This window comes from Macaca thibetana, chromosome 16 (genome assembly GCF_024542745.1).
Source record: "Macaca thibetana thibetana isolate TM-01 chromosome 16, ASM2454274v1, whole genome shotgun sequence".
Classification (NCBI taxonomy): Eukaryota; Metazoa; Chordata; class Mammalia; order Primates; family Cercopithecidae; genus Macaca; species Macaca thibetana.
The window spans coordinates 2,824,396-2,850,571 of NC_065593.1; the positions used below are offsets into that span (position 1 = coordinate 2,824,396).

Consider the following 26,176-nt stretch of genomic DNA (forward strand, 5'->3'; position numbering starts at 1 on the left):
GTAGTGGTGCGATCTCAGCTCACTGCAACTGCCGCCTCCTAGGTTCAAGAGATTCTCCTGCCTCAGCCTCCCGAGTAGCTGGGATTACAGGCACCCGCCTCCATGCCTGGCAATTTTTGTATTTTTAGTAGAGATGGGGTTTCACCGTCTTGGCCAGGCTGGTCTCAAACTCTTGACCATCAAGAGTGGAACTCTTGATCCACTCACCTCACCCTCCCAAAGTGCTGGGATTACAGGCGTGAGCCACCGAGTCTGGCCAATACTTGTCTTTTTGTGTGTGTGTGTGGTGAGAACATTTAAAATCTGCTGTCTTAGCAATTTCAAATATTACCACATTGTTATTAAGTATAGTCAACATGTTGTACAACAGACCTCTTGAGCTTTTTCCTCCTAGCTGAAATTTTTAGTGAATGCATTGCATTTGAACATGTGCATTACTATGACCAAGCTATTGTATTTGTAGGGCTGCACTTAACTAAAATATACATGTGAACCAAAAGAAATTAGCAAGAATATTCATAGTGGCTTTTTTGCTAATAGCCTCAAACTGGAAACAAACCAATGTCCATCAACAGTAGAATTGATAGATGTGTTATGCCCAGACCGTTTATTCCCCGAAGAAGACCACCAGAGTCCAGAGTCAAAGCTAAGCAGCAAGGATCTTTATTACAGGTTCGAACCTGGAACTCTCCCTCGCTCGTGAAATGAGACGGGCAGGAGAGCTCCCCCACTCAGCTCCGAACAATGTTATATAGTCTAAGAAAAGTGGGCATAGAGGTATTATACAAATCAGATATATGATTGGCTAGTGTTTGAACAAGGCGATTTGGCTAACTATGATTCGTTCCTGCCATTTCTGATATTTTGGTTCAAACTTTGAGGCGGGAGAGCAGGTTTATGGCAGCAAGAGTTTATCTTACTTAAACACGTCTTGTGACCTCGCCTCAGAACTTACAAAATCTCTGTATGTGCAAAACAAAATCTCTGGTACGTGCAGAAAACCAGGTACTCACAGAACTTACGAAATCTCTGGTATGTGCAAAGATTAGAGAGCAGAACAAGGGGGTGTAGCGGGTGGGGGGCGGGTACACATCTATCTTTGTGTCCTTTCATTTCCCCCTTCTCATAAGTAACTGGATGTCCGATCTTGGATTTCCAGAGTCTTATAATATAGCCTCACTTTCTGGGTGCAGGAGAGGCTGGTGATGGCTACGGAGGACCATTAGCTGGATGGTATCAAACCTTTCTCTGACAAATTGTAAAATTTTATTTACCACACAGGGGCCTATAGTGAATAGAAGTAGTAAAGACATTAGGGGGCCTAAAAGGGGTGCCAGAAGGGAAAACATTGAAGAGCTCCACCAATTGTTAGCGGCTGTAGTGAATTGTTGCTTTTTCATTTCTAAGCTTAGTTCGTGTAGGCGTTGGACTCTTTCCTCAACTAACCCTGACTCATTTATATAGAAACAGCATTCTTCTTTGAGGAACATACAGGTACCTCCTTTCTCAGCCGTGAGTAAGTCTAAGGCTCTGCGGTTTTGAAGGGTGACCTGTGCTAGGGAGGTGAGCTGCCGCTGAAGGGAGGCTAGGGAATAGGAGGAGTCTTCCATAGCAACAGAGAATTGTTGTAACAGCTTGTCATTTTCTATCATGGAGTGTTGTAGGGCCCCTCCTGCTAACCCCGCTGCGACGACAGAGGTGGTTAAGGATATTCCGGCAATTAGTGGTAGAAAAACTGCTCGTCTATGTCGCGCAGTTTTAGTTGGGGCGGTCCCTGCCCAGCCTATGAACTCTGCCGGGGTTAGCAGTGTCAGTCGGGGAACTAGGGTAACAGGGATACACAACTGTCCGTCAGAGATGCTTTTGGACAGAGTTTTTAACAGAGTCATATTACACCAGAAGAACACACCAGGGGGAGCATATATGGGACTATTAGGGTATGTAGCCGATTGGTTACAGAGGCTGTTGCTAAATGCCGAATAACAATAGGGGTATTTCTCTTGGTATGGGTCACGGTACAGGGCCACATCGGGTATCGTGACTATCGATGAGTTAAAACCTGTGTAGTTTGTGGGAGGGGAGGATAGAGGAACAGCCGTTAATGGTGGTCTTCCTAGGGTTGCACACATAAAGCAAGAGGATAGGTCGCCTAAACCAGTGAGGTTGGCGAATGCTAGCCCTTCCCGTAATAGAGTTAGCCAGGAGAAGGGCTGCAAGTCTTGTGATAGCTTGGTTTCTTGCCTGTGGATTTGTGTGTGGATTAAGGGTTGAATCTGGACTAGACTTCTCCACAGATATAAATGGCTACTGGGCCAGGTACTAGTTGATGAGTAATATACTCCCCCATGTTGTGGGGTTGTCCACCGAGAGTCCCATGGGTCTCTAATTATCCAAGTGTAAGTGACGGGAGACTCAGTTTTGTAAAAATACCACCCTTGTCGTTCTCTCCAGTATCGGACAGAGTGCGTCTTACAGTAGCTATATGGGCAACCTGCACTCTGGTGCCACCAATAATTTTTACAATTATATTCAGTTTGATCATATTCAAAACAGATCATGGGTATTGCTGGTTGGGCAATCTGGAACCTAGTGAAATTGAGGTAAACTATAGTATTACACCCTGAGGGGGGGCAGTCTGCGCTAGCTAGCAGTTTACCCGCTTGGGGGGTTTCCCCGGGGTGAGTTTTGTTCTCATAGAGCCAGAACCTCCAGACATAGGGATTAGACGGCGCAGCAGTGAGGAGAGTCAGATGCATAAGGCATAAAAGCATAGGTAAGCTAGACATGGTTACGGCTATGGGGATGACGGCGCAGGGTTAGCTTTAAGGGATTGTTCTTAGCTTTGTCTACAGTCCATGTAACCGGTGCTCCAGACGGCCCGAGAAGGTCGGATGTTGGGTCCACTGGTTTGACGTGTGTGTAGTGGATCCACGAAGCGATGCCTTCTACTTTGAGAGCGGTGGGAGTAGTCAGGAGTACTTGCAGTGGTCCTTTCCACCTGGGTTGAAGAGTTTCTTGCCGGTGGCGCTTGACTAGGACCCAGTCTCCCGGCTGGAACGGATGAGGCGTTGGCGGAGGTCCTGCCTCGTACAGTTCTCGTAGTCTGGGCCAAATTTCCTGGTGAATTTTCTGTAAGGCTTGTAAGGAGAACAGGAGCTCAGAGACATTTTCAGTTTCAGGTTTGAGTAAGTCATCTTTTAGACTGGGGACCAGGGGTGGGGGTCTGCCATACATGATTTCATATGGTGTGAGGCCTAGTCTGTAAGGGGTATTTCGGGCCCGGAACAGAGCGTAGGGGAGAAGTACTACCCAATTAGCGCCAGTCTCCATGGTCAATTTAGTTAAGGTCTCCTTCAGAGTCCGATTCATCCTTTCTACCTGTCCTGAGCTTTGGGGCCTATAAGCACAATGTAATTTCCAATTTGCCCCCAGAATGGAAGCCAAATCCTGACTTACCTTAGCAACAAAGGCTGGTCCATTGTCTGACCCTATTTGGACGGGAAAGCCATACCTGGGGAGGATTTCTTCCAAAATTTTCTTTGCTACAACCTGAGCAGTTTCTCTCTTAGTTGGGAACGCTTCTGTCCATCCTGAAAAAGTATCTACAAAGACAAGTAAGTACTGATATCCATATTTTCCAGGCTTTATCTCAGTAAAGTCTATTTCCCAATAGATACCAGGCCTAGTTCCTCTACACCAAATTCCTGCGGCGGTCTGGGTTTGGGGGCAAGCATTGTTTAGTTGGCAGGCTTTGCAATTTGTTGTGACATCGCTGGCCAGTTCAGCTATGCGCCTGATTCTAAACTTGGCGTGCCTGATTAAGTCCATCATTCGCCGGGCACCCAGGTGGGTTGTCAGGTGGATGTGTTCCAACACCTGCCGTCCTAATTTTTCTGGTAGGATGGTTTGGTCATTTATATCAGTCCACCACCCATTTTTAACCTGTTTTAGGGGAAGCATGTTCATCCATTCGCGATCCTGTTCGGTATAGTCAGGAAAACATGGCAAATTTCGCGGGCCAGGATCGGGGAGCTGGAGCGCGAGGAGCTGACTGGGAGCTTTTGCTATCCTCCTTGCGGTTTGGTCGGCTAAGAAGTTGCCTCGAGCAATTGGCGTAGTTGGTTTCTGATGCCCAGGGCAATGTACGATAGCCAATTTCTTTGGTTTCCACAAAGCAGTTAATAGAGCTAGGATCTCTTGCTTGTTTTTTATTTCTTTGCCTTCGGCTGTTAATAGTCCCCTTTCTCTGTAGATGGCCCCATGTATGTGCGCAGTAGCGAAAGCATAGCGGCTATCCGTGTATACTGTTAGTTTTTTCTCTGCCCCTAGGGTGAGGGCCTGTGTAAGGACTATCAGTTCGGCTCTTTGGGCCGATGTCCCTGGAGGCAAGGGTTCCGCCCAGATTACCTCAGTCTCTGACGTTACAGCCGCTCCTGCATACCGCTGGCCTTGGTGGACGTAGCTGCTGCCATCAGTGAACCAGGTGAGTTCTGTGTCGGGGAGCGGACAATCTTGCAGGTCCTCCCGCACCCCATGCACCTGAGCCAGTATCTCAGTGCACTCATGGGACGGGGCGTCCAAGTCTGGATTTGGCAGCAGTGAAGCAGGGTTTAAAGAGGTTGGGGGCAGAAAAGTTATTCTGAGGGGGTTTAACAGCAGTCCTTGATAGTGGGTGAGCCGGGCGTTACTCATCCATCGGTCCGGCGGCTGCCGGAGGACGCCTTCAATGGCATGCGGGGTTATAACACGCAACTCTTGCCCCATGATAAGTTTATCAGCGTCTCGGACCATTAGGGCAGTCGCCGCGATTATCCGGAGGCAGGGTGGCCAGCCAGCAGCCACTGAATCTAATTTTTTTGACAAATAGGCAACTGGCCTCTGCCAGGGGCCTAGGTACTGTGTTAACACGGCTTTTGCAACACCCTTACTTTCATCCACGTATAAGTGGAAGGGCTTGGAGACATCAGGGAGCCCCAGCGCGGGGGCTGATAACAAGGCAGTTTTGATTTGCTGAAAGGCCAGCTCAGCCTCTTCCGTCCAATTGAAGGGCTGCCGTTCCTTTGTTGCCTGGTATAGGGGCTTGGCTAACTCAGCAAATCCGGGTATCCATAACCTACAGAACCCTGCTGACCCCAGGAATTCTCTCACTTGCCGTGTTGACTGGGGTCTAGGGATGCGTAGGACTGTTTCCTTTCGGGCTTTGGTTAGCCAGCGTTGCCCCCCTTTTAATAGGTACCCCAGATAAGTTACCTCCGACTTGCAGATCTGAGCCTTTGTTGCTGAGGCTCGGTAGCCTAGCTCCCCCAGAGTCTTCAGGAGGTCCTCAGTCCCTTGAACACAAGTTTCCGGGGACCTGGCCGCTATTAAGAGATCATCAACATATTGCAAAAGAGTTATTTCAGGGTGTTGCCGCCGGTACTCACCCAGATCTTCATGAAGGGCTTTATCGAACAGGGTTGGCGAGTTCTTGAACCCTTGTGGCAGTCTGGTCCATGTTAGCTGACCGTTGATGCCCCTCTCAGGATCCGTCCATTGAAATGCAAAGAGTTCTTGACTTTTGGGAGCCAGAGGAAGGCTGAAGAAAGCGTCTTTTAGATCAAGAACGGTATACCACTGTTTTTTGGGATGTAAGGCACTCAGAAGGGTGTATGGATTGGGCACAGTGGGATGTATGTCCATGACCCTTTTATTAACTTCTCTTAAATCCTGTACTGGCCTGTAGTCCGTACTGTTGGGTTTACGAACAGGTAACAGTGGAGTATTCCAGGATGAGTGGCAAGCCCGTAGGACTCCCTGGTCTAGGAGTCGGCGGATATGGGGCGTAATTCCTTCTCTTGCCTCCAGGGGCATAGGATATTGCCCAACCCGAACCGGGTCCGTCCCTGGCTGGCTTAACTTCCACAAATATGGCAGGTCGATGTTTAGCTAGCCCCAAGCCCCCAGTTTCTGCCCACGCTTCAGGGAAACGCTGGAGCCAAGAGTCAATTCCCTGATCGGGGGGCTTTTGCTCTTGATGGAGTCGGTACTCATCTTCTAAGGTGACAGTCAGGATAGATATTGGCCTGTTTTGGGAATCAGTTATCTTGGGCCCTTCTGGCTCAAAGTGGATTTGGGCCCCCATCTTTGTCAGCAAGTCCCTTCCTAGTAGAGGGCAGGGGCTCTCTGGGATGACTAGGAAGGAATGGGAGACTTTTCCCGTTCCTAAGTCTACAGTCCTCTGGGTTGTCCAGGGGTATTTTTTGATGCCTGTGGCCCCGTGCACCCAGGATGTTTTCTTAGACATTTTTCCAATTGGTTTGTTTAGGACTGAGCGTTCCGCCCCAGTATCGACCAAGAAGCGAACTGGGGACCCCTCCACTTGCAAAGTTACCCTGGGATCGGGGAGGGGGGTCCGAACCCCGTCCTCCCTAGTCAGAGTCCTGGGTAACGAGTACGGAGGTAGGGTTAGCTGGTCTCCGTTTCTTTGGGCAGTCTTTAATCCAGTGGCCACGTTCCTTGCAATAAGCACACTGATCTTTTTCTAATCTTGCCTAGGGCCTTGCTTTTTCTGCTTTCTGTTTTGGCCATTTCCTGCCTGGGGGAAAGCTGCTACTAAGACTTTGGTCATTTCTTTGGTTGCCTTGAACTGTTTTTTTCTTCTGGAGTATCCCTATTATTATAAACTCGCTGGGCCATCTGAAGGAGGTCCTGAATCTGCTTTCCCTCTAAACCTTCTAATTTCTGGAGTTTTCTTTTAATATCTGGTGTTGCCTGGTTTACAAAGGACATTACTACCGCTGCCTGATTTTCCGGTGCTTCCGGGTCCATAGGGGTAAACTGTCTGAAGGCTTCCATTAATCTCTCTAAATACACAGCGGGGCTTTCTGTCTTACCTTGTAACACAGAATATACTTTAGCCAAATTGGTGGGCTTGCGAGCTGCAGCCTGGAGACCCGCCATTAGAGTCTGGCGATAAATGAGCAGTCGTCCCCTACCTTCTGCCGTGTTGTAGTCCCATCTGGGCCGGGTCAAAGGGAAAGCCGCATTAATGAGGTCAGGATTTGCAGTTGGCTGGCCGTCATCTCCTGGAACCAGTTTTCTGGCCTCAACTTGGATTCTTTCCTGCTCCTCCGTTGTGAACAGGATTCGGAGGAGTTGTTGACAGTCATCCCAGGTTGGCTGGTGAGTAAACATGACACTGTCTAACAACGAGGTTAGATCTTTGGGATTATCTGAGAACCGAGCATTTTGGGACTTCCAATTGTATAAATCACTGGTGGAAAAAGGCCAATACATGAGACGGGAGAGCCCGGTATCATCGAGCGATCCTATTTCTCTGAGAGGCAGGGCTACAGTGGAGTCAGGGAGTCGGGAAGCTTGGTCCCGCTGTACGCGGCCTCGTGTTCGGCCCAGCTGGCCCCCCCAGGTTACTTTCGCTCTCGGCTGCTTCCGCTTCTCGGTTTCCCTCTACGGAAGCACCACCCTGGGGGACTGGGTCCTGCGGGATAAGGTGCGGATATGGTGGGGGAAATGTGGGTTCTAACGTTAGGGGGTCCTGGCTGTCCGGCAGCACAGGGGCCGAGGGAGCAGAGGGAGTCTTTTGTCTTGTAGGTCGCGTTACTAGGACTTTGCAGGGCTCAGGGATGAATGGAGTTATCCAGGGTGGTGGGTTTTCCACAAGATCCTGCCACACTAGAATATAAGGAATTTGATCAGGATGTCCTGACTGCCCTGGCAGGAAAATCTTAGTTTTTACCTTAGTAATAATAGAGAGACAGAAAGTTCCTTCGGAGGGCCACCCTACGCCGAAAGAGGGCCACTCCGAACGGCAGAAAGTAACTAGCTTTCCCTTCTTTAGTTCTACGCTTAAGTTACGCCCCCGAGCCTTCACATCCTTAAAATTGGTAACAAGGAGTGAGAGCGGCGTGCTCTGGTTGTTGCCCATCTTTGGACTGCTCCTACAAAGAGAAGGGGGGACGAAAATGAGTGTGAAGCAGAGGGGAGTATCCGACAGGTCCGGTCCTGGAAGGGGAAGAAAAGGTTTTATGTTTCGTTTTGGGCTTACACTTAACACTTAACAATAACGGACAGACAGTAATAACGATGAGCATTCGCGAGCGCGTGTCGGACTTCCGACCTGAGTCAGACGGGGCAACCAAGGATGGAGGCCCCCAGATGGGCACTGGGGAACGTCTCCCACCAGTCCCGAGTGGCTGTCTTCTAGCGCGTCCGCCAAGACCGTGCCACTTACAGAACAGACCAATACAGATTACAGATTACGGATTTCGCGAAATTTCAGGGAGACAGACAGAGACAAAGACAGAGACAGTGACAAAGCCGGCTTACCTACAGATTAAGATCCGTTGACTTGGGGGTCTGGTGGGCTTGGGGGAAATCCCGGACGAGCCCCCATTTGTTATGCCCAGACCGTTTATTCCCCGAAGAAGACCACCAGAGTCCAGAGTCAAAGCTAAGCAGCAAGGATCTTTATTACAGGTTCGAACCTGGAACTCTCCCTCGCTCGTGAAACGAGACGGGCAGGAGAGCTCCCCCACTCAGCTCCGAACAATGTTATATAGTCTAAGAAAAGTGGGCATAGAGGTATTATACAAATCAGATATATGATTGGCTAGTGTTTGAACAAGGCGATTTGGCTAACTATGATTCGTTCCTGCCATTTCTGATATTTTGGTTCAAACTTTGAGGCGGGAGAGCAGGTTTATGGCAGCAAGAGTTTATCTTACTTAAACACGTCTTGTGACCTCGCCTCAGAACTTACAAAATCTCTGGTATGTGCAAAACAAAATCTCTGGTACGTGCAGAAAACCAGGTACTCACAGAACTTACGAAATCTCTGGTATGTGCAAAGATTAGAGAGCAGAACAAGGGTGTAGCGGGTGGGGGGCGGGTACACATCTATCTTTGTGTCCTTTCAATGTGCCGTAGTCATACTAAGCACTACCGAGCAGGGAAAAGAAATGAACTGCTTCATGAAACCACCTGAAAGAGTGTCACAAATGTAATGCTGGGCCAAAGAAGCAACACACAAAACCATTCCTACCGAATGGCCCTCCATGCATCCATTTATGAAACAGGCAACACTAACTGGGGCTGCTAAAAACCAGGTAACTCTTCGCTTTGGCAAGACAGATGGGCAGTGGTTAGGGAGCAGACCTTCAGGAGAGGGATTTCCAGATTTTTTTTTTTTTTTGAGACGGAGTCTCGCTCTGTCGCCCAGGCTGGGGTGCAGTGGTGTGATCTCGGCTCACTGCAAGCTCCGCCTCCTGGGTTCACGCCATTCTCCTGCCTCAGCCTCCGAGTAGCTGGGACTACAGGCGCCCGCCACCACGCCCGGCTAGTTTTTTGTATTTTTTTTTTTTAGTAGAGACGGGGTTTCACCATGTAAGCCAGGGATGGTCTCGATCTCCTGACCTCGTGATCCGCCCGTCTCAGCCTCCCAAAGTGCTGGGATTACAGGCTTGAGCCACCGCGCCGGGCTCCAGATTGTTATTTTTATTTCATTTTCTTGGACTGTGTGGTGGCTACAAGCATGTGTCCTCTTTGTGATAAATCAGAGTAGTAGAATAATAGGATTCCTGTGTATATTATACTTTAATAAATGTATTTGAATTCATTTTTGCCATTAGGACAAATAATATAAATTATAATAAATTTTTGCAATTTTAATATTATTTCTATTTGATGAAAAATAAGTCACCCGAAGGATTCCAAACTTGGGTATTTTAATATAGAACTTATGTGTGCAAATACATATTTCTAGAGATCCACAACTGTCTGATTAATGTCATTTGAGTGTAAAAAAGTGAAGTTATGTTGACAATTTGCTGACTCTCTAATCTTTTACTTGAAGTTAAGCTAATTATCCACATCCATCAATGAAACTGCATTCACGGAAGAGTCCAGTCCATGGCATAAATGATAGGAACTTCAGAAAAGTCATTTCTTCTTCATTATTTATGTAAAAACATGAAATTTCTTAGAAACACAGGCCAGCAAACTCTCAGTTTAGTGTTGCTTCCATTGCTTCCTGTAGTCTTGTTACCAGAGAATATTTTTATGTTCCAGAATTGCACAGAGGGAAGAACTGCCTATTATGGTTACCACTGTGGCCATTGAGAAAGGCACATGATTCCTAGGATCCCAGCAATGACCCTCCCTGGAGGTGAGGGGAATTAAGGGACCTGCTATGGAAATTGTGGGGGCGGAGTACACAGTCTCTACAAAGCTTTCTCTGTGTCTGGTACTTGAAGTCCACAGGCAGTAAAAAAGGGAAGATTACAAAACAGACTGGGAGGGATTCCATGAGCAAGAGCTGAAACCCCATAAAAATAAAGTGAAACCCATGTTCATGAAGCTAAACACAGGCCAGTAACCCAGCAGTCAGAGAAACTAAAGGAAAAATCCAGGGAAAGGCAGAACAATTGTAGGCTCAGCCCCTGTTTCATGCCAATGAGGTAAGTCAGCAGATCCGCAACAAGTGTGTGTGTGTGTGTGTGTGTGTGTGTGTAGGCGCGCGCGCGCGCGCGCGCATGCGCATCTGTAGTGGGAACGAGTCATGGCAGGAGGGCTAATGGGAGGAGGAGGTGAGCAGGTGTGTGAAATCCAGCCCTGCCGCACAGACCTAGCACTTTACAGCCTAGCTGAGTCCCCTGCTAGGGAGGGGACCTGCCCTTTGCCCTTTGCTCTCAACCCTCAACCCTCTGTCCGCATCCTCCATCTGCAATGCCAGGACTGCCCTGGATGGGGAGGTCTGAGGTTAGGGAGCACCCGTGGATGTTCCAGTAATGGCCATGGGTCCCGCGGGGGGAGACAGTGACAAGGGTGACCCAGTGTCCTGGGTGCACATGTGAATAAGGCAGCCGGGCCCAGCCAAAGCAGTGACACACACATGTACACATGTTCACCCACATACACATGCATGCTCACATGCACAAACACTGCACACACGCATGTTGACACTTCAGAGTTTGGAGGGTGCTGACTCTGGGCCCAGCTGACCCAGGCAGGGGCCCATTGTGATGGGTGTCATGATCCCACAGTGTCGCTGGTGCTGAGCACTCGCCCCCCTGCCCGCCTGCCGTCTCTATGTCTAGAGCTCTTGGAAACAAGACATAGAGGTGTCTGCTCCTGAGAAGAGGAAGTTTTGCTAAATGAGAGACACGGCTGACTCAGCTGACTCAGGTGAGTGTGACCTGCTCTGTTCCCTCCCTGCTGGCCTGGGGACAGTCAGTACCTGGTGGGCAATGTTGGCCTCTGGGCAGGTGCTGAGGAGAGTCATCCCTGAGCACTCACCAGGTGCCTGTTCTGCACTGACCTGGTGGACTCTGTGGGGTGGGTGCTGTCCCCCAGTGCACCCATTCCACAGGTGAGGTGTCTAGGGTCAGAGAGGCGGTGTCTGGCCAAGGGACCCAGACATGACCCCGGGCTGTGCTCTTAGCCCTGCCCTATGCACGCCCTGACCTCTGTGGCCTCCCTGCCCTAGATTCCAAATCTGCCCGGGGTTTTCCAGCTCCTGATGGGGCAGAGTCTGGCCGTGGAGGAGCCACTGGGATAGAACTCCTATGAGTGGGGTGGAGGGAGGTGGTGCTTGGTCCAAGTCTGTGCCCTAAGCTGAGTTCCCGCAGGAGAAGGTCTCACCAACTCAGACTTCATGTACGGTCACTGATGGTCTCCGTGGGACCCACTGGACACATGGGGTCTCTTGTCTGGGAGTAGGGAGCCCTCTGCCTATGGGCAGTTGTGGTAGGGGACCTTGAGCACTGTTGTTCTGGGGCCTGGGAAGGGGGGACCTGGTCAGGAAGGCCTAGTCGCTGGGGGACTGGTCAGCGAGGACATGGTCAGTGAGGAATTGGTCTTCAAGGGCCTGGTCAGCAGAGGTGTGACCACTGGGGCTTAGTCAACGAAAACCTGGTCAGTGGGGACGTGGTCAGCTGGAGCCTGGTCATCAGGGGCCTGATCAGTGAGGACCTAGTCAGAAGGCCTGGTCACTGGGAAAACGGTCAGTGAAAGCATGGCCAGCAGAAGTCTGGTTAGTGGGGGCCTGGCCAGATAGTTGCTGGGTGACTTCAGGCACGGGGTTTGTCCTTAAAGCCTCCTTGCCTCCATCAGTAGCAGAAATGAGTCATGGCATCCTGGAAGGCTACTGGGAGGAGGAGGTGAGAAGGTGTGCGGAATCAGACCCTGCCACTCACACGTAGCATTTTACAGTCTAGCTGAGTTCCCCCTAATGAGGGGCCCTGTCTCGTGCCCTCTACTCCCTATCCCCCATCTGCATCTTCAGGACTGCCCCGGGTGGGGAGGCCTGAGGTTGGGGAGGACCCATGGATGCTCTGATGCTGGCCACAGGCCTCAAGGGAAGGAGACACTGCTGAGGACTTGATGAGGACTTGGGTGCACATGGAAGTGGGACAGCCAGCCCCGGCCAGAGAGGCTACTTGTGCACACACATGTTCACCCATATAAACGTGCATGCTCACCTGCACAAACACATTTTGACAACTCGGGGACTGGAGGACACTGACTCTGGGCTGTCTTGACCTGGGAAATGGGTCCATTGTGACATGTGCCATGACCCCACAATGTCACTGGTGCTGAGTGACCGCCCACCCACCAACCCACCCACCTCTGTGTTGTGCGGCACTTGGACACAAGACACACACAGGTGTCTGGTTCTATGCATAAACGACTTTTCTAAGAGAGACACAGCTGCCTCAGCAGACTCAGGTGAGTGACCTCTGGGCAGATGCCATGGAGGGTCACCCCTGAGCACTCACCGGGTGCATGTTCTGCACTGACTGGGTGGGCCATCTTTTCCATTGTCCTCACAGCAACTCCGTGGGGGTGGGTGGTATCCCCAAATGTAGCCATTCCACAGGTGAGATGTGTAGACTCAGAGAGGCGGTGACTGGCGCAGAGACCCAGATGTGACCTGGTCTCTGCTCTCAGCCCTACCCTTTGCCATGCTGGACTTGAGCTCTGACCTCTGTGGCCTCCCTACTGTAGATTCCAAATCTTCCTGGAGTTCTGGACTTCAATGAGGCAGGGTCTGGTCCTGGAAGAGCCACTGGGACAGAGCCCCTGTGGGTGGGGTGGAGGTTGCAATTCTCAGTCCAAGTCTGGGCCCTAAGCTGGGTCCCCACAGGAGGAGGGCTCACCAACTCAGACTTCAGGTGCGGTCACTGATGGTTGCTGGACCCACTGGACATATGGGGTCCTTCGTCTAGGAGTGGGGCAGGGAGCCCTCCGCCCTCAGGCAGTTGTGGAAAATGAAGGAGCCCTGGAGGGCTGCCTGGAGGGTGATGATCATCCCTCTTGGTCAAAGGGCTGGAACCCTCCCGCAGCGTCCCATTCTCTCTGTGTGATCCTCTAGAGGCCTTACCCTCCCTTTGCCCCAAGTATTCCCGGCAGGGATGGTCCCCCCGGGTGTTCTCTAGGACTAAGGCCCCACAGTTCTCTTGTTCTTTCTTGGTGACCCAGGAAAACAAAGCCCCCTCCTGTACTCACAGCTGGGAATTGTGGTGTCCGCCATCCTCCACCTGAGACGGGGTCTCCACGAGCACAGAGGCTGCTCCGGAGTCAATAGATCATCTTTTCCCCAAACCAAACTCCTTGACTGGCATTGTTCCTAAAACGGCTTCACTGGCCAGAGTGAGTGAGAATTGGGGTAGAACGGAGCAGTCACCAGATGTCTTGCTTCCTACAGAAAACTGAGTATCTTCCTGGTTTCTGAACGATCCTAGAGAGATGTCCAGCCCCTGACCCCACCTGCCTCCAGGGGTCCAGAACTGCCCATCGTGGGCCCTTCACCCTCTGCAAGTGGACACTGTTTGTCCTGCCGGGGCAGGTGTGTGTCCGCCTTGGGGTGTTTGGGGACAATGGGCCTCTCTGTCCCCGAATGGGTCTCCATGTGTTCAAGTCCTCAGGAAGGAGCCCACCACTGGTTGGAGGCAAGGACTCCAGAGATCCAGCCAGGGGTGGGGTCACTGAGTCTGGCCCCTTGTCATCTGGGAGGGGTGGTGGAATGCGGCTCATCAGACTGGAGTGTGTCTGGGAATGAAGTGAGCGTGTTTCGGCTGTTCTCTGGAGCTCTCAGGGGCAGCAGAGCCTTTGGATGACTTTGTCTTGCAGGATGGAGATGGATGAGGACCCGGATACCCTGCCTGCCCAGGAGCAAGGCAACATCATCATTACCAAGTATGAGCAGGTACAGGTCGTGCCACTCCCTCGAGGAAGGCAGGGCCTCACCTCTCCCTCTGCACCCTGGTCAGAGGGTCCTGGACTCCGTAAGATCACAGGGCGTGGAGGGGCTGCCAACATCCCTGGGACCCCACACCTCTCACCTTTCACCCCCCACCCCCTATCCTGGCCTTCTCTGAGTTTCAGGGACACGGAGCTGGGGCAGCAATGGACATGAGGCATGAGCAGGTTGACATCGGGAAATACACCAATCACCTTGGGATTGTGCAGTGAGACCTCTGCCCTCCTGACCCCAGCCACCAGTCTCACCTCAGGGATGGGTTTTGTTTCTAGAAAGGCCTCTCTAAAGCAGGACATGTCTCCCTTGGGGGGCCAACCCCCTCTCCAGGGTCAGAACTTCTCCCAGGCTCTCCTGCAGGTCCAGGCTGTGGTCAGGGTTAGGGCACAGCCTCGTGACACGTTTAGGGAGCTCGGGAGAGTGGGTACGGACAGACAGGGGACTAGGACAGGCCCTTGGGCTCTCAGCATTGTGGTCTCCAAGTAAGCAGGAGAAGAGGGGGCAGCCTGAGGGTCTGGCCCTGTCTCCTTGGGGCCTGCCTTGGTGAGATCTGAGGGTTGTGGCCACAGGGCAGGGGTATACCTGGCCTGGCCTGTGGGCAGCTGTATAGCAGACTTCTGAGGGCTCAGGGGGCTCAGCCAAGAGGAAGGGGCATGGGGACAGTGAAGGCCTTGGCCCTGGCCCTGGTAGGTTATGGAAGAAGAAGGGCAGGGCCCTGGCCTGGGCTTCTCACTGAGGCCAGGGAGACAACAGAGCGTGTAGCTGAAGGCCCTGGGAGTGGTGCAGGGAAGGGACCTGGGCCTGGTAAGGGGAGCCCAGCTTGGAGCCAGCCTCTCAGGACACATAAGATGGAGAGAGGGAGGAGCCTGGGGGAGGGGGGCAGGGTGAGCCCGTGAGACCTGCCACTTCTGGAACGCACCTGAACCAAGCCAGCCCAGGGAGAAGCTGACAGCCTGAAGAGGACAACACACGGGGTGGGGCAGGGAACGGTGGCTCACCTGGGACCCCTCAGTGGGGGGACTCGGTCAGTCCCCAAGGCTCTGCGTGGCCCTCCAGAGACTCTGCTTCCCACTAGCTAAGTCAGCACCTCGCAGGGTAGACTAGTCAGGGCAGGCAGGACAGTAGGGGGAGGACAGCCAGGCGTCGCATGTCCTGGTTTTTGCAGTGGCTGGGAGGAGGCTGAGGGCTGAAGGCCAATGACCCTGAGAGCCAGCTGAGGCTGGAGCGGTAGTGGTGGGGCCAGCCCCACTGCCTGCAGGGCCCTTGGTCACCCCTGTTGCCCTGGATGTGTCCCCAGCAGCGCTGAGCAGCCCAGTGAGAGAGTGACCAAGGCATGGGTGTGGATGGATCTGGGAGGTCTCACTCAGAGGTTCTGACAGGACAAGGGTCACAGAAGGGCCAGGGTGGCCGGAAAGAGGGTCACAGTCTCTGGGCCGGGAAGGATGGGGGAAGATGGGGAGCAGGCAGGGTCAGTGGCCAGGATGCAGGGAAAGGCAGGTGCACGCTGGGAGGTCAGACCCTGCAAGGCCTATGGGGAGTGTCGGATGGCACAGGCTCCAGGTGCATCCTCAGGGCACCGGGCAACACTCACACCAGGCTCCTTGGTCTCTGGTGGGTGATGTGGTCACTCTGAAAGCACTGCTGTAAGTCAGGGCTTGGCCACCCACCCGGGGCGGCACCCATCTCATCTCAGAACTGGAATTTCTCAGCATCTACAGAGGGTGTTGCCTCCAGCCCTGGAGGAGCAGCCCCATTGTGCAGCCCGAGGTGCCCCACGGGCCCCGAGTGGCCGCTGCCAGGCCAGCCTCGAGCTCCCTCCTCTCCAGGGTCCCAGTGCCTCGCAGGTGTCAGATCTGCAGGAAGGCCCTTGCCATCCTTCTCTGTGTCTTCTCCCAGGCTGAGACTTAGGGTGGATGGGGATAAGCTGGTCCTTCCCTGGGGCCCTCTCAGGGAGGGGTTGGCTCCTGGCCCGGGCAAGTCCTCAGCTCTGTCTGGGTTGCCTCTCATTGAGACGGAACTGCCCCCTGTCAGTGCCCTGGAGGTGAAGGTAAGAGCCTGTGCCTACTGTGTGGGAGGCCAGTCCAGGGACCAGGAATCAGGGGTGGTTGGTGAGGCAGAGGGGGTGGCCCATGGGCCCGGGCAGTGGTGAGTTGGCCACGACTGTCACTGGGAGGGGCGGCCTTTCCTGCTGGACTCTGTTCCCATGCGGGCTTGACCAAAACCCAAACCAAGAATTGCAGTTTTCGCTCAGAGTCCACCGCCTGATTGCACCAAGTCCCCAGCTGAAGGCTGGGACCTGACCAAAACTGGGAGCATCTGTGCCCTGAGGATGGCGTGTCCTGGCATCACCAGTCCAGACCACCAGCTCCAGTTCCTTCAGAGGGTCTCAGCCCCCGGGGTCTGCCCTTTCCTGGCTCCTTCAGGGCCCCAAAGCCCAGGACCCAGCATCCACGGGCCACTGTCAGAGGCCTGGCAGCTCCGCTAACCCCATCATGGCTCATTTGACAGCAAAGATGTAAGGAAAGTAAATGTACCAACAAGTGGCGAAAGATGCTTGCAGACTGAACAAAATATAGGAGCAGCAAGAAGGTAACATGGGGAGGGAGTGGCCCCCGTGACTGCTCTCTGCATAGCCAGGAGACAGGCACCCACGGCTGTGACCTGGCACGGTCTGCCTCTCAGTGGGTGGATGGCACCCTGTTCTTACCATACGACAGCAGGCCTGTTCGCCAGCTTTCCTCCCCGGAGCGCCCTGCGTCCTGTCTCACTGGAGTGTTCTTCTGTCTGTAGCTTTTTCAAAGAGTGAACGAAGGCATTCCTCTGGCTGTGCAGGGCCGGGCATGGTCACTCCTGCTAGATACTGACAAAGTCAAGTCCCAGAACCCAGGGAACTATAAGGTAAGGCCCTCCCACACTCAGCCAGGGCAGGACAAACAAGCCAGGCTGTATCAGGAGCCCAGTACTCCAGCTAGAGGGAACGTCAAGCCTGGGTTGGGGGTGGAGGCTGTGGTCAGACACGCATCCTGGGCACAGATGGTGACTCAGGCACCTCAGGTGCGCTGGGCTCTGCTGAACCTCCCTGGCATCAGAAACAAGGCAAAAAGGAGCTTTCTGCAGAAGGAAACCTTCCTCCCTTCCTTCCAGAAGTGCTGACAGATGACTGCTGTTTGGGGCAAGGAGTCTTTTTGTCATTCTGAGGCTGCTTCCTCCTCTTGGCCCTGCCCTACAGGTCATGAAGGAGAAGGGCAAGAGGTCCTCCAGGATCACCCACCGCATCGAGCTAGATGTCAACAGCACCCTACAGAACCATATGACGTTCATACAAAGATCTGGAGTCAAGTAAGGCCTATGAGGGCTGCAGGGGTCACAGGGAAGATGGGGGCAATCCAGAGGAATGAGGGTGTCCCCAGGGCAGAGGCCAGGGTTACCCAGGAGGGGTGACAGAGCCACCAAGGGCTCTCCTGGCCCAGGGAGCAGCCAGCACCATGGACTGCGCACCTCCCCGGCTCTAAGCCCTGGGTTGGGCTGAGACGTGTAGGGCCAGAACCCAGGTGACTCCCAAGGAGATGGAAGGCAGGAAAAAATAATAATAATAATGCAGACGATGAAAAGTGCTCTCCATGACCCACAACTACCCAGGGTAGGGACCCATGGGAAGGTGGCAGGATGGTGGGGCTCAGGAGCCTTCCTGGGCAACACTGACAGCCCAAAATACCGGGATGCGGGACCCCGGAAACTCTCATCCATGGCTGGTGGGCACGCAACAGGGCACAACCACTTTGTAAGTCAGATGGGCTGTGGCTCACAAAGCTCGGTGGCCTCGTACCACACGTCCCCAAAGTGTCACAGATATTGACCACACTGATTTGAAAACCGACGTCCAAGTAAAACCTGCACGCCACGTTCACTGCTTGGTTGACTGTCACTCACACCTGGAGGCTACTGAGATGATCTTCTACACAGGAACTGGGGAGGAAGGGGGTTCCACTCTTCAGATAGAGATGACTCGGTGAGGAAAAGGAATGAGCCCCTAGTGCCCGCAGGAACATGGGTGGATCTCAGATGTGTGTTGCTGAGGGAATGAAGCCAGACCCATCAGACTACCACCATGGCGTTCCAATTCATCGGCCATTTTGGATGAGGGCAACCATAGAGACAGAGAACAGGTCAGGATGGCCAGGCGCTGACGGAGCTGGGAGATGTTGACTGCAAAGGGGACATGCTGGGGACTTGGAGGATGAAGGAGCTTCTCTGGGAGGGGCTGCAGTGGTGGACGGGAGGCTCTGCACATTGGTTCAGAACCGTGGAACTGCACATCCCAAAAACTGGACTTCCGTGTGTCCAAACCAAGAAAAAAGGCAAGAAAAAATCAACCAGAGTGAAAATGATCACTGATCCAACTTTACATCTGTGATATTTGCATTGCAAAGAATGTGGATTTTACTGAGAAAACACCTAAAAACTCAAGTGTCCTGAAGAGCCCCCTGCTTATTTGGGGGATCATCTGGATCCAGAATTGTGTTTGTTGTCCAGGTCTGTAGACAAAACGAAACTGACAGCATCTGCACAAAACAAACAAAACCCTCTTTTCCCTCTTTTCTAGTCAGCAGGAATTATGTGACATCGTCGTGGCCTATTCTGCATATAACCCTGCGAGTATTCCCGGGCAGCGATATTCCTGGGCCACGTGCCCATATTCACAGGCATGGGTGTCTCTCAGGGGTGTCAGCACTTCTTGAAAATTCAGTGTTCGTGACCCACCAGCTCGTAGTAGGCAGGACTCAAGCTCACTGCTGGCAGAAAAGGGTTGAGGCCCAGACTCCTGCTGTCACCTGGACCCAAACACCACGTCTCAGATGAAGAAATTACCTTCCTCTCAAGATGTTGCCCCAAAGCCTAGGAGCTTGTCAGGGGCCTCATAGGATGGTCCTCAGGACCTTGCAGGATGGTCCTCATAGGAGACAGGTTTGAGAAGTTGCTGAGGTGCCTGATGGACCAGGCTCTTGTCATGAAATGAGTTTGCATCCTGGGGGAGCCTCTTCTTACTGGAAACTTGGCAATGATCCAATTTCCCCTTTGCCCAGACCCCATAGGAGCATAGCAGATAGGGAGGGGGTCACCCAGGTGGCTGCTCCTGCGTGGCACCCACTTTTCAGACCATTCCAGGCAGGGACAGCCGCTGAGCCGACCGCATGAGTTGTCCACGTGGAGGACCCAGCCACCCCCTGTGTCTGGCAGGCAGCCCTTGGGCTGTCGCGGGACCCTTTGTGTGGTGGTCAGTGCCCCGCTGCCTGCCCTCGTGGCAGGTGCAGTTCAGAGGTACTGCCCCAGGTCTGGCATAGTGGGCTCCCCAGCCTGGCCCAGGGTAGGGAGCATGAACAATCCCTGACTGTGCCCTTTCAGGCCATGTGAGCTTGGACGCTTGCTGCAGGAGTGCCCCCAGGCTCCTTGTCAACTGAGTTGTGCGTGACCTGCTCAGTCCTCATGCCCAGTGCCAGGGGAGGGGTGTGGAGGCTGCACCTCAAATCCCCTGGGGCCTGAGGCAGGTGTCCCCAAGGACCTCTGCCATCTCTGGTGACATTAAGTCCTCCCAGGTGGCCTCAGTCCTCCCAGGTGACATCGTTCCACAGTGACTCTGGCTCTCACAGGAGGTGGGCTACCACAGGGACCTGAGCCTCATCACTGCCATCCTCCTCCTGTATCTGCCAGAGGAAGACGCTTTCTGGGCACTGACCCAGTTGCTGGCCGGTGAGAGGCACTCCCTGCAGGGTAGGTGGACAGCTGCCCCCGAGGCCTTACACAGCCATGCCAGGGGACGGCCACCCTGGTCAGTGACCCCAACTTCCAGGCAAGATGTCTTCCTTGTATCCCAGCTTGTCTGGAGCCTCCAGGATGTCCCTGCTGAGGTCCCACAGCAGCGTGGGTCTGGACAGGGACCTCCACACCTCAAGCCAGATACCTTTCATCCCTAACATCAGAGGACATGGATACCTCCCTCTGGCTGCCCTCTGTTGCACGAAGCCAGCCCCGACTTTGTGCAGGTGCCACTCACTTCCCTGAGTGTCCTCCTGCCTCCCAGCTGGCTGTGCTCCCAGCCACTTTCCCTCCCTACAGATGGGCCAACAAAGCCAAGATGGCAGTGTCTGCCCATCCCATGTCCCCCAGGCTGACCCCACATCCAAGAGACAGTCACACAGCCTCCAGCTCCCACCCTGTTCTCCCCGCTGGCACCTGCCTCATGGTGTCAAAGGCAGGCTGCCCCCTGGCACCTGGACCCAGGATGCCACTGGGCAGTGCCTCCAGCCAGGGCCTTCCTCCCCAGGGCTAAGGCTGCATGCTGGGGTCACCAGATGGGAGGGAGGGAGGCCTCGGGGTCCAGGGTTCCCCACCCTGCCCAGCTCTTCCAGCTGATGCCTCCATATCTTGGGAGTGGGGTCTGATGGGGTGTTGGGTCAGGGGCTTCTCAGTATTCTACAGCCCAAATACTGCACAGCTTGGGAGGCTCCTATCGCACCAGGAGCAGGTGTTGCACAAGTCCTTCCTGAAGATCATGAGATACCTGGTGAGTGGGTGACACCCTCCACTCCTCCCCAGAGGCTCTGGGTCTCATAGGCCAGGGGAGGCTCGAGTCCCTCATGGTGCTGGCAAGAGGCTGAGTCCCAGCCACGGCCTGACCTGGGATGGGGATTCCCCATGGGTTCAGCATTGGGTTTCCTTTTCCTGCCCTGGCAGAGGCAGAGGCACTGGTACCAATGCTGAGCTGCAGCTGAGCAAGGCTAAAGGATGTGTGTCCCCTGGGCATCCATGCATGGGGCAGGTGTCGGAGCCCTGGCCACTGCCTTGGGTTCTGCTCCTTGAGGAAGGGTCTGCAGAGGGACCTGGAAGTGGGAGGATTTCAGGGCAGCCCAGGGGGCCCTGAGCACCTCTGCTCCTCCTTTCAAGGCAAGGAAGGGCTGTGCATTGAGGGTTCCATGCTGACAAGTCTCCTCCGGTGTTTCCTTGATGGGGTAGAGGCACAGGGAGACCCCAGCCCAGGGACTCTCCTGCCCCACAGTGCCCAACTCCCTCAGCTCAGGGGTCCAGCTCCCCCAGGAGGACCTGTCTCATCCCCAGCCCACAGGAGGCACAGGCAGGTCCCTGCAGGGCTCACAAGCCAGGCCCTGCCCAAGATGGGGGCATCCCATGGCAGAGTCCAGGGCTCAGGCCCAGCCTCGTGGGCAGATTGGGGCAGGACTTGGGAGGGCCCAGGGAAGCCCGAAGTCCTCAGGAAGCCCCTCTTTCCAGAAGCCACAGCGCTGCTGAGATGAACACGCCATAAGGAGCTACAAGACCTTGTCTGACTCAGTATTATGGGGGGGTCTCATCCCATGGAGAGGGGGTCCCCAGCACTCCAGGGGACTGAAACCCCAGTGGGCCCTGATCAGGCCACCGGCCCCAACTTGGAAAAGCCAGGTCCTCCCACACCTGCTGTCCCCACAGAAGTCCTTCGGGCTCACCCTGAGACTGTGGGATGTGTTTATCTTGGAGGGTGAGTGGGTACTGACGGCCATGGTGCATACATCATTCAAAATACACAGGAGTAAGTCCCGTGTGCCTGAGGGTGCCCGGGGGAACACGTGGGACAGACCCTAGCTGGCCTGAGGGAAGTGTGCTTACACTGCCTGCTCCATCCGGATGGGGGGTCTGGCCTGGTGGGTTGGACAAGGCATGATGACACTAAGTCCACCCCCCACATGACCCAGATGAAAGTCAGGAGTGTGGTGAGCACTTCCTTGCCCGGCCTTCCCCAACTGTAGCCTCCTGTTCACAGCTGGACCCCGGGGTGGCCAAAAAGAAGCAAAGAAGCAGGCACCACCCAGTGGGAGGTGGGCCTGGTGCAAATGGGGTGCAGGCACGACCTCTCCCAGGGAACCCTCCTGGCCTAATGCCCACCCTGTCCCTAGAGCGCCTCATGAAGCTTTCCTGAAGCACCGTCTGGGAGTTTCAGGAGCGACTCTCTCAGAGCTGGGCCCTGGAGGACAACGCGGTCCTCAGGAACCTTCAAACCTCCATGAAGGAACTCACAAGGAAACACTGGGACCTGCCACCCTCAGGTGAGCCCCAGCACCAGGTCCCCTCCCGAGTCACCCTCTGGGGCAGTCAGTGGTGGGGAGTGCCCTGGCCCCATCAGCCCTCCTACCTGGCCTTCCTCCTGCACCTCTTCTTCCTCCTCTTCCTCCTCTACTCTAAGAAAGTCAAAAGGGTCTGCCAGTCCTCAGGGCAGGCACTGAGTGCATGCATGTGCTGGACATGCTGCGTGGACAAGCAGGGGCCATGGGCAGGACCCCCCAACACCCCTTCCCCACTTTCCACATTGTCCTCTCCTCCTTGAAGGGCCCTGAGGGACACTGGGGCAGTCAGACCCCACTGTAGAAGCCCCCACCCCCACCCCCACCTCCAAGCAGCAGGGACCCCTCATTCTCTAGTGTCAAAACAACAAGCCAGGGGGACAAGAGAATCAGTGTCCCTGACCCAGAGAGGATTCGGGCAGAGGGCATTGGGAGAATCCCTGACCCAGAGCCAGAACCAAGAGTTCAGCCGGGTGTGGGATAGCTGCAGCCCTGGCATGGGGTGGGTGGCCTGGAGGGCAGAGGAGAACATGTGCCCATTCACTTCTCACCCGCTGTGGAGACAGGCCCCCATGTGAGGTGACAAGGGGGCTGGGTGACAGTGCAGATCCCTCCCACCTGAGTCCTGAATCGGGGCTGCCAAACTGCCCTGAGGTGAGGGTGTGAAGCAGGAAGCCCTGAGCCACCCTGAACCCTGGGGGCATTTCAGGAGCAACCTCAGGTTCCCCGAAAGCTCCCCCACCCCAGACTGCACACGGACTGCGCCCTGGGATCAGCAGCCTGCAGGGGCGTCCTCAGTGTCAGGCCAGGGGGCTGCACAGGGACCCAGAGGACTCCAGAGACCCAGAGACCCAGGCCTGTGGGGTGTAGCCCTCAAGAGACCAGATGGGCTTGGAGAAGATGCTGACCATGTCTGCTTCTTTTTTTCAGCCGAGCAGGTGTCCTCGAGGGTGTTCCCTGGCATTGAGACCCTCTGTGAAGGAGACAGACTGGCCGTCCCCACTCCACCAGCTCAGCTCCCGGAGCTCATGCCATCAGTCCCCCTGGGACAAAAGCCTTGTCCTCTCCCAGCCTGGCCCGATGGGGCTGTCCCCAAGGCCCAGGCCCAGGCCCATCAGCACGAAGGGGCTTCCCCAGAGCCCAGAACAGAAGACTGCTCTCTGGGAGGCCAGAGGCTCGAGATGAGGGCAGCCTGTCCCCTGGTGAGGTCAGGCTTTCTATTACATGGAAATACTTGTCCAGGAACACTAGGCCACAGCTCCACACAGACCCGCATGTCGGGGGTCCATGTTTCCTGCGCTGCCATTTTGAACACGGCTCCTGGGACTCTGTCACTTCTCCATCTTCTGTGGACAGCAGCCCTGGAACAAAAAGACGCACCCCGCCCAGCGAGCCCACTGGGACCCCAACACCAGGCCCTGCCGGGGTTTATGACAGAGAGGAGGCACTTTGAAAGACACCAAGCAACAAGGTGTCCCCTGTCTGCAACTCCCCTCAGTAGAAGAACAACATGGCATGGAAGGAGCCCAGGTGGCACCCGCCTAGCTGCCTTGCAGCCCCAGATGGCTGCTGGCTGTTTTTTACTGATGTTTTATTTTTATTTTATATTTTTGGCTTCTGGGCCTTGGGAAATACTCAATGGTGAACTTGGTCCCATCAAGGCCTCTGGAGGGAGCTGAGCATGGGGTTCCTGCAGCCCCAGCCAGCCAGCAGTGTGCCCTGGGGCTCCTGACCCCATCTGTGGGTCACAGCCCCTCCTCCAGGGCCCAAGTCCCCGGCCCAGAGGGACCTGGCTTCATCCTGAGTACTAGGAGGAGAGGGGCACCATAGGCCCCCAGGTGACCACACAGGGGACCAGGGCACAGCGAGCGTTGGGTGCTGCGAGAATTCACATCAGACAACCTGGACAAGCAGGGCCAGAGATGCTGAGCCCGTACAGTGATGATATGGGCGGCTGGCACAAGGGGTTAACAGCTGTGAACACTGACGCCTCTTCCCAACTCCATCACTGCACTGCAGGCAGTCTGCACCCCAAAGCCTGGCCCAACAACGCCCCAACATGCCACCTGGAGGCTTTGAGGCCCTGCCTACCACACCACCCTCCTCCTGGAAGCCTCGTCCTGCAGCCTAGCCGCTGCTGCAGCCATAGCAGCTATCACTGCCAAGCACCTTCCAGACGGGCTTCCCAGAAGGCGGAGGAGCCTCAGCAGCTCAGACTGTGAAGGTGGTTTCATCCACATTTCCATTGTTCCACCAAAGAGAATCCCTGCAGAGGATGCTCTTGATAAAAGGTGGGCAAAATGGCACACCAGGTAGATGCAGTCAGCTTCTTTTCTGGCCACCACATTAGGCTGGGGACAAAGTGACCATCAGACAGGCGTGGGACACAAGAGGCTCAGCATGCTGCATGTGCCCTGACCAAGGCTGACCAGGCCGACACCACTGCCGAGCATCCCATCTGCTGATGAGAGACTTGGTGTCAATCCCTGGGCTAACCCTGTTTCCCAGGAGGACCGGTTGACCACCTGTGGGCGCACTGCCCACACTGTGGAGGGAGCTGAGATTGGCCTTCACTGCAGGGAGCCCCTACCTGGATATAGACTTGCTCAACCTTCCTGTCACCATCATGGCAGCCCACATGGCATTGCTTTTGACCAGGTCATTTCATTCACAGCGAGGGACATGCAGCAGTGGCCCCTGACCAGGGAACTAACTGTTCTCACTACGTCAGCCACCACCTGGAAGCAACTGGGTTTGGCTTAGGATCACTTAGTTGCGATCGTAACTGGAGTTGCTGAAGTGATAGTTTGTTTTACAAGATAAATGTTATGCTTTCTACTGGAAACCAGTGTACAGTGCTGACTCCCTGACAGCCAGAAGGTGTAGTTCTGAAAGTGAAAGTGTGAAAGTGGACGATGTTCAGTATTGCACCAAATGTCTTAGTCACAGTTTTCCTATGCCTGTCCTGGAGAAATGGAGCTTTGCTGGTTGGAAGGTCTGAGGACCCAGGCAGAGTGAAGCTTCCCCCAGGGGAAGACAACATTGGTTCTATTTAATATGAAGAGACAGAACTAAGTCTGAAACCCTGGAGCACTCTCTGGTGTTCTTGGTGTTTCCGTGTAAAGAAAGTCAAATAGGCTGGGCTTGGTAGCTCATGCCTGTAATCTCAGCACTTTGGGAGGCTGAGGCAGGAGGATCAAGGATCTGGTCAGGAGATCCAGACAATCCTGGCTAACACAGTGAAATCCCGTCTTAACTAAAAATACAAAAAACTGGCCAGGCGTGGTGGCAGGCACCTGTAGTCCCAGTTACTCGGGAGGCTGAGGCAGGAGAATGGTGTGAACCCAGGAGGCGGGGCTTGCAGTGAGCCGAGATCACACCACTGCACTCCAGCCTGGGTGTCAGAGGGAGCTCTGTCAAATAAAAGTAAAGTCAAATAACAAAGGTTTGCCACAGAGGCATCTGAAAAAGGAGGGGGCAGAACTTCAGAACTTAGAGGCTTCAAAATCAAAGATGAAGCCAAGCAGGAGACTCCTGGCCCACTGAGGGCAGGGGAAGTATGTGGGGGCTGCTAGGAGAAGACGTCATAGAGGTCCACCCCCACCTTGTGGTATGTCACAGAACCATGCACTTGAATAACTGTGCACATCTTCTCTCCACTGATTATAGTATTTCTTTCCATTTGTGATTCTCCAATCACGCAGGGAGCTTGCTACAAAATGCACATTGCTATACTATAGCCTGGGGCTTGCAATCCAAGGCTGGCAAGGATTCCTGCACATCAAGGGCCCCAGGTTACTTTCTTTTTTTTTTT

The 26,176-nt window shown here is 54.2% G+C and overlaps 1 protein-coding gene across 1 annotated transcript; it reads left to right on the forward strand.

Annotated features, from left to right (window-relative positions):
• The first annotated feature begins 11,150 nt into the window (after positions 1–11,150).
• On the forward strand, positions 11,151–25,726 carry TBC1D28 (TBC1 domain family member 28). Its single transcript, XM_050764828.1, has 12 exons — positions 11,151–11,181; positions 11,897–11,998; positions 12,109–12,163; positions 14,128–14,203; positions 15,989–16,098; positions 16,205–16,301; positions 17,045–17,152; positions 17,484–17,593; positions 18,858–20,816; positions 21,539–21,782; positions 22,198–22,347; positions 23,293–25,726. Exons 1-9 carry the CDS (start codon positions 11,151–11,153, stop codon positions 18,991–18,993), a joined length of 825 nt encoding a protein of 274 aa, XP_050620785.1. The 3' UTR covers positions 18,994–20,816; positions 21,539–21,782; positions 22,198–22,347; positions 23,293–25,726.
• The last annotated feature ends 450 nt before the right edge of the window (positions 25,727–26,176 follow it).

Coding starts and splice junctions, on each gene's coding strand:
- TBC1D28 (XM_050764828.1), top strand. CDS start 11,151: ATGAGAGACACGGCTGACTCAGCTGACTCAG. Junction 11,999..12,108: donor GCCTGGTCACTGGGAAAACG/GTCAGTGAAAGC, acceptor TGCCTCCATCAG/TAGCAGAAATGAGTCATGGC. Junction 16,099..16,204: donor AGGGTCCCAGTGCCTCGCAG/GTGTCAGATCTG, acceptor GGGCCCTCTCAG/GGAGGGGTTGGCTCCTGGCC.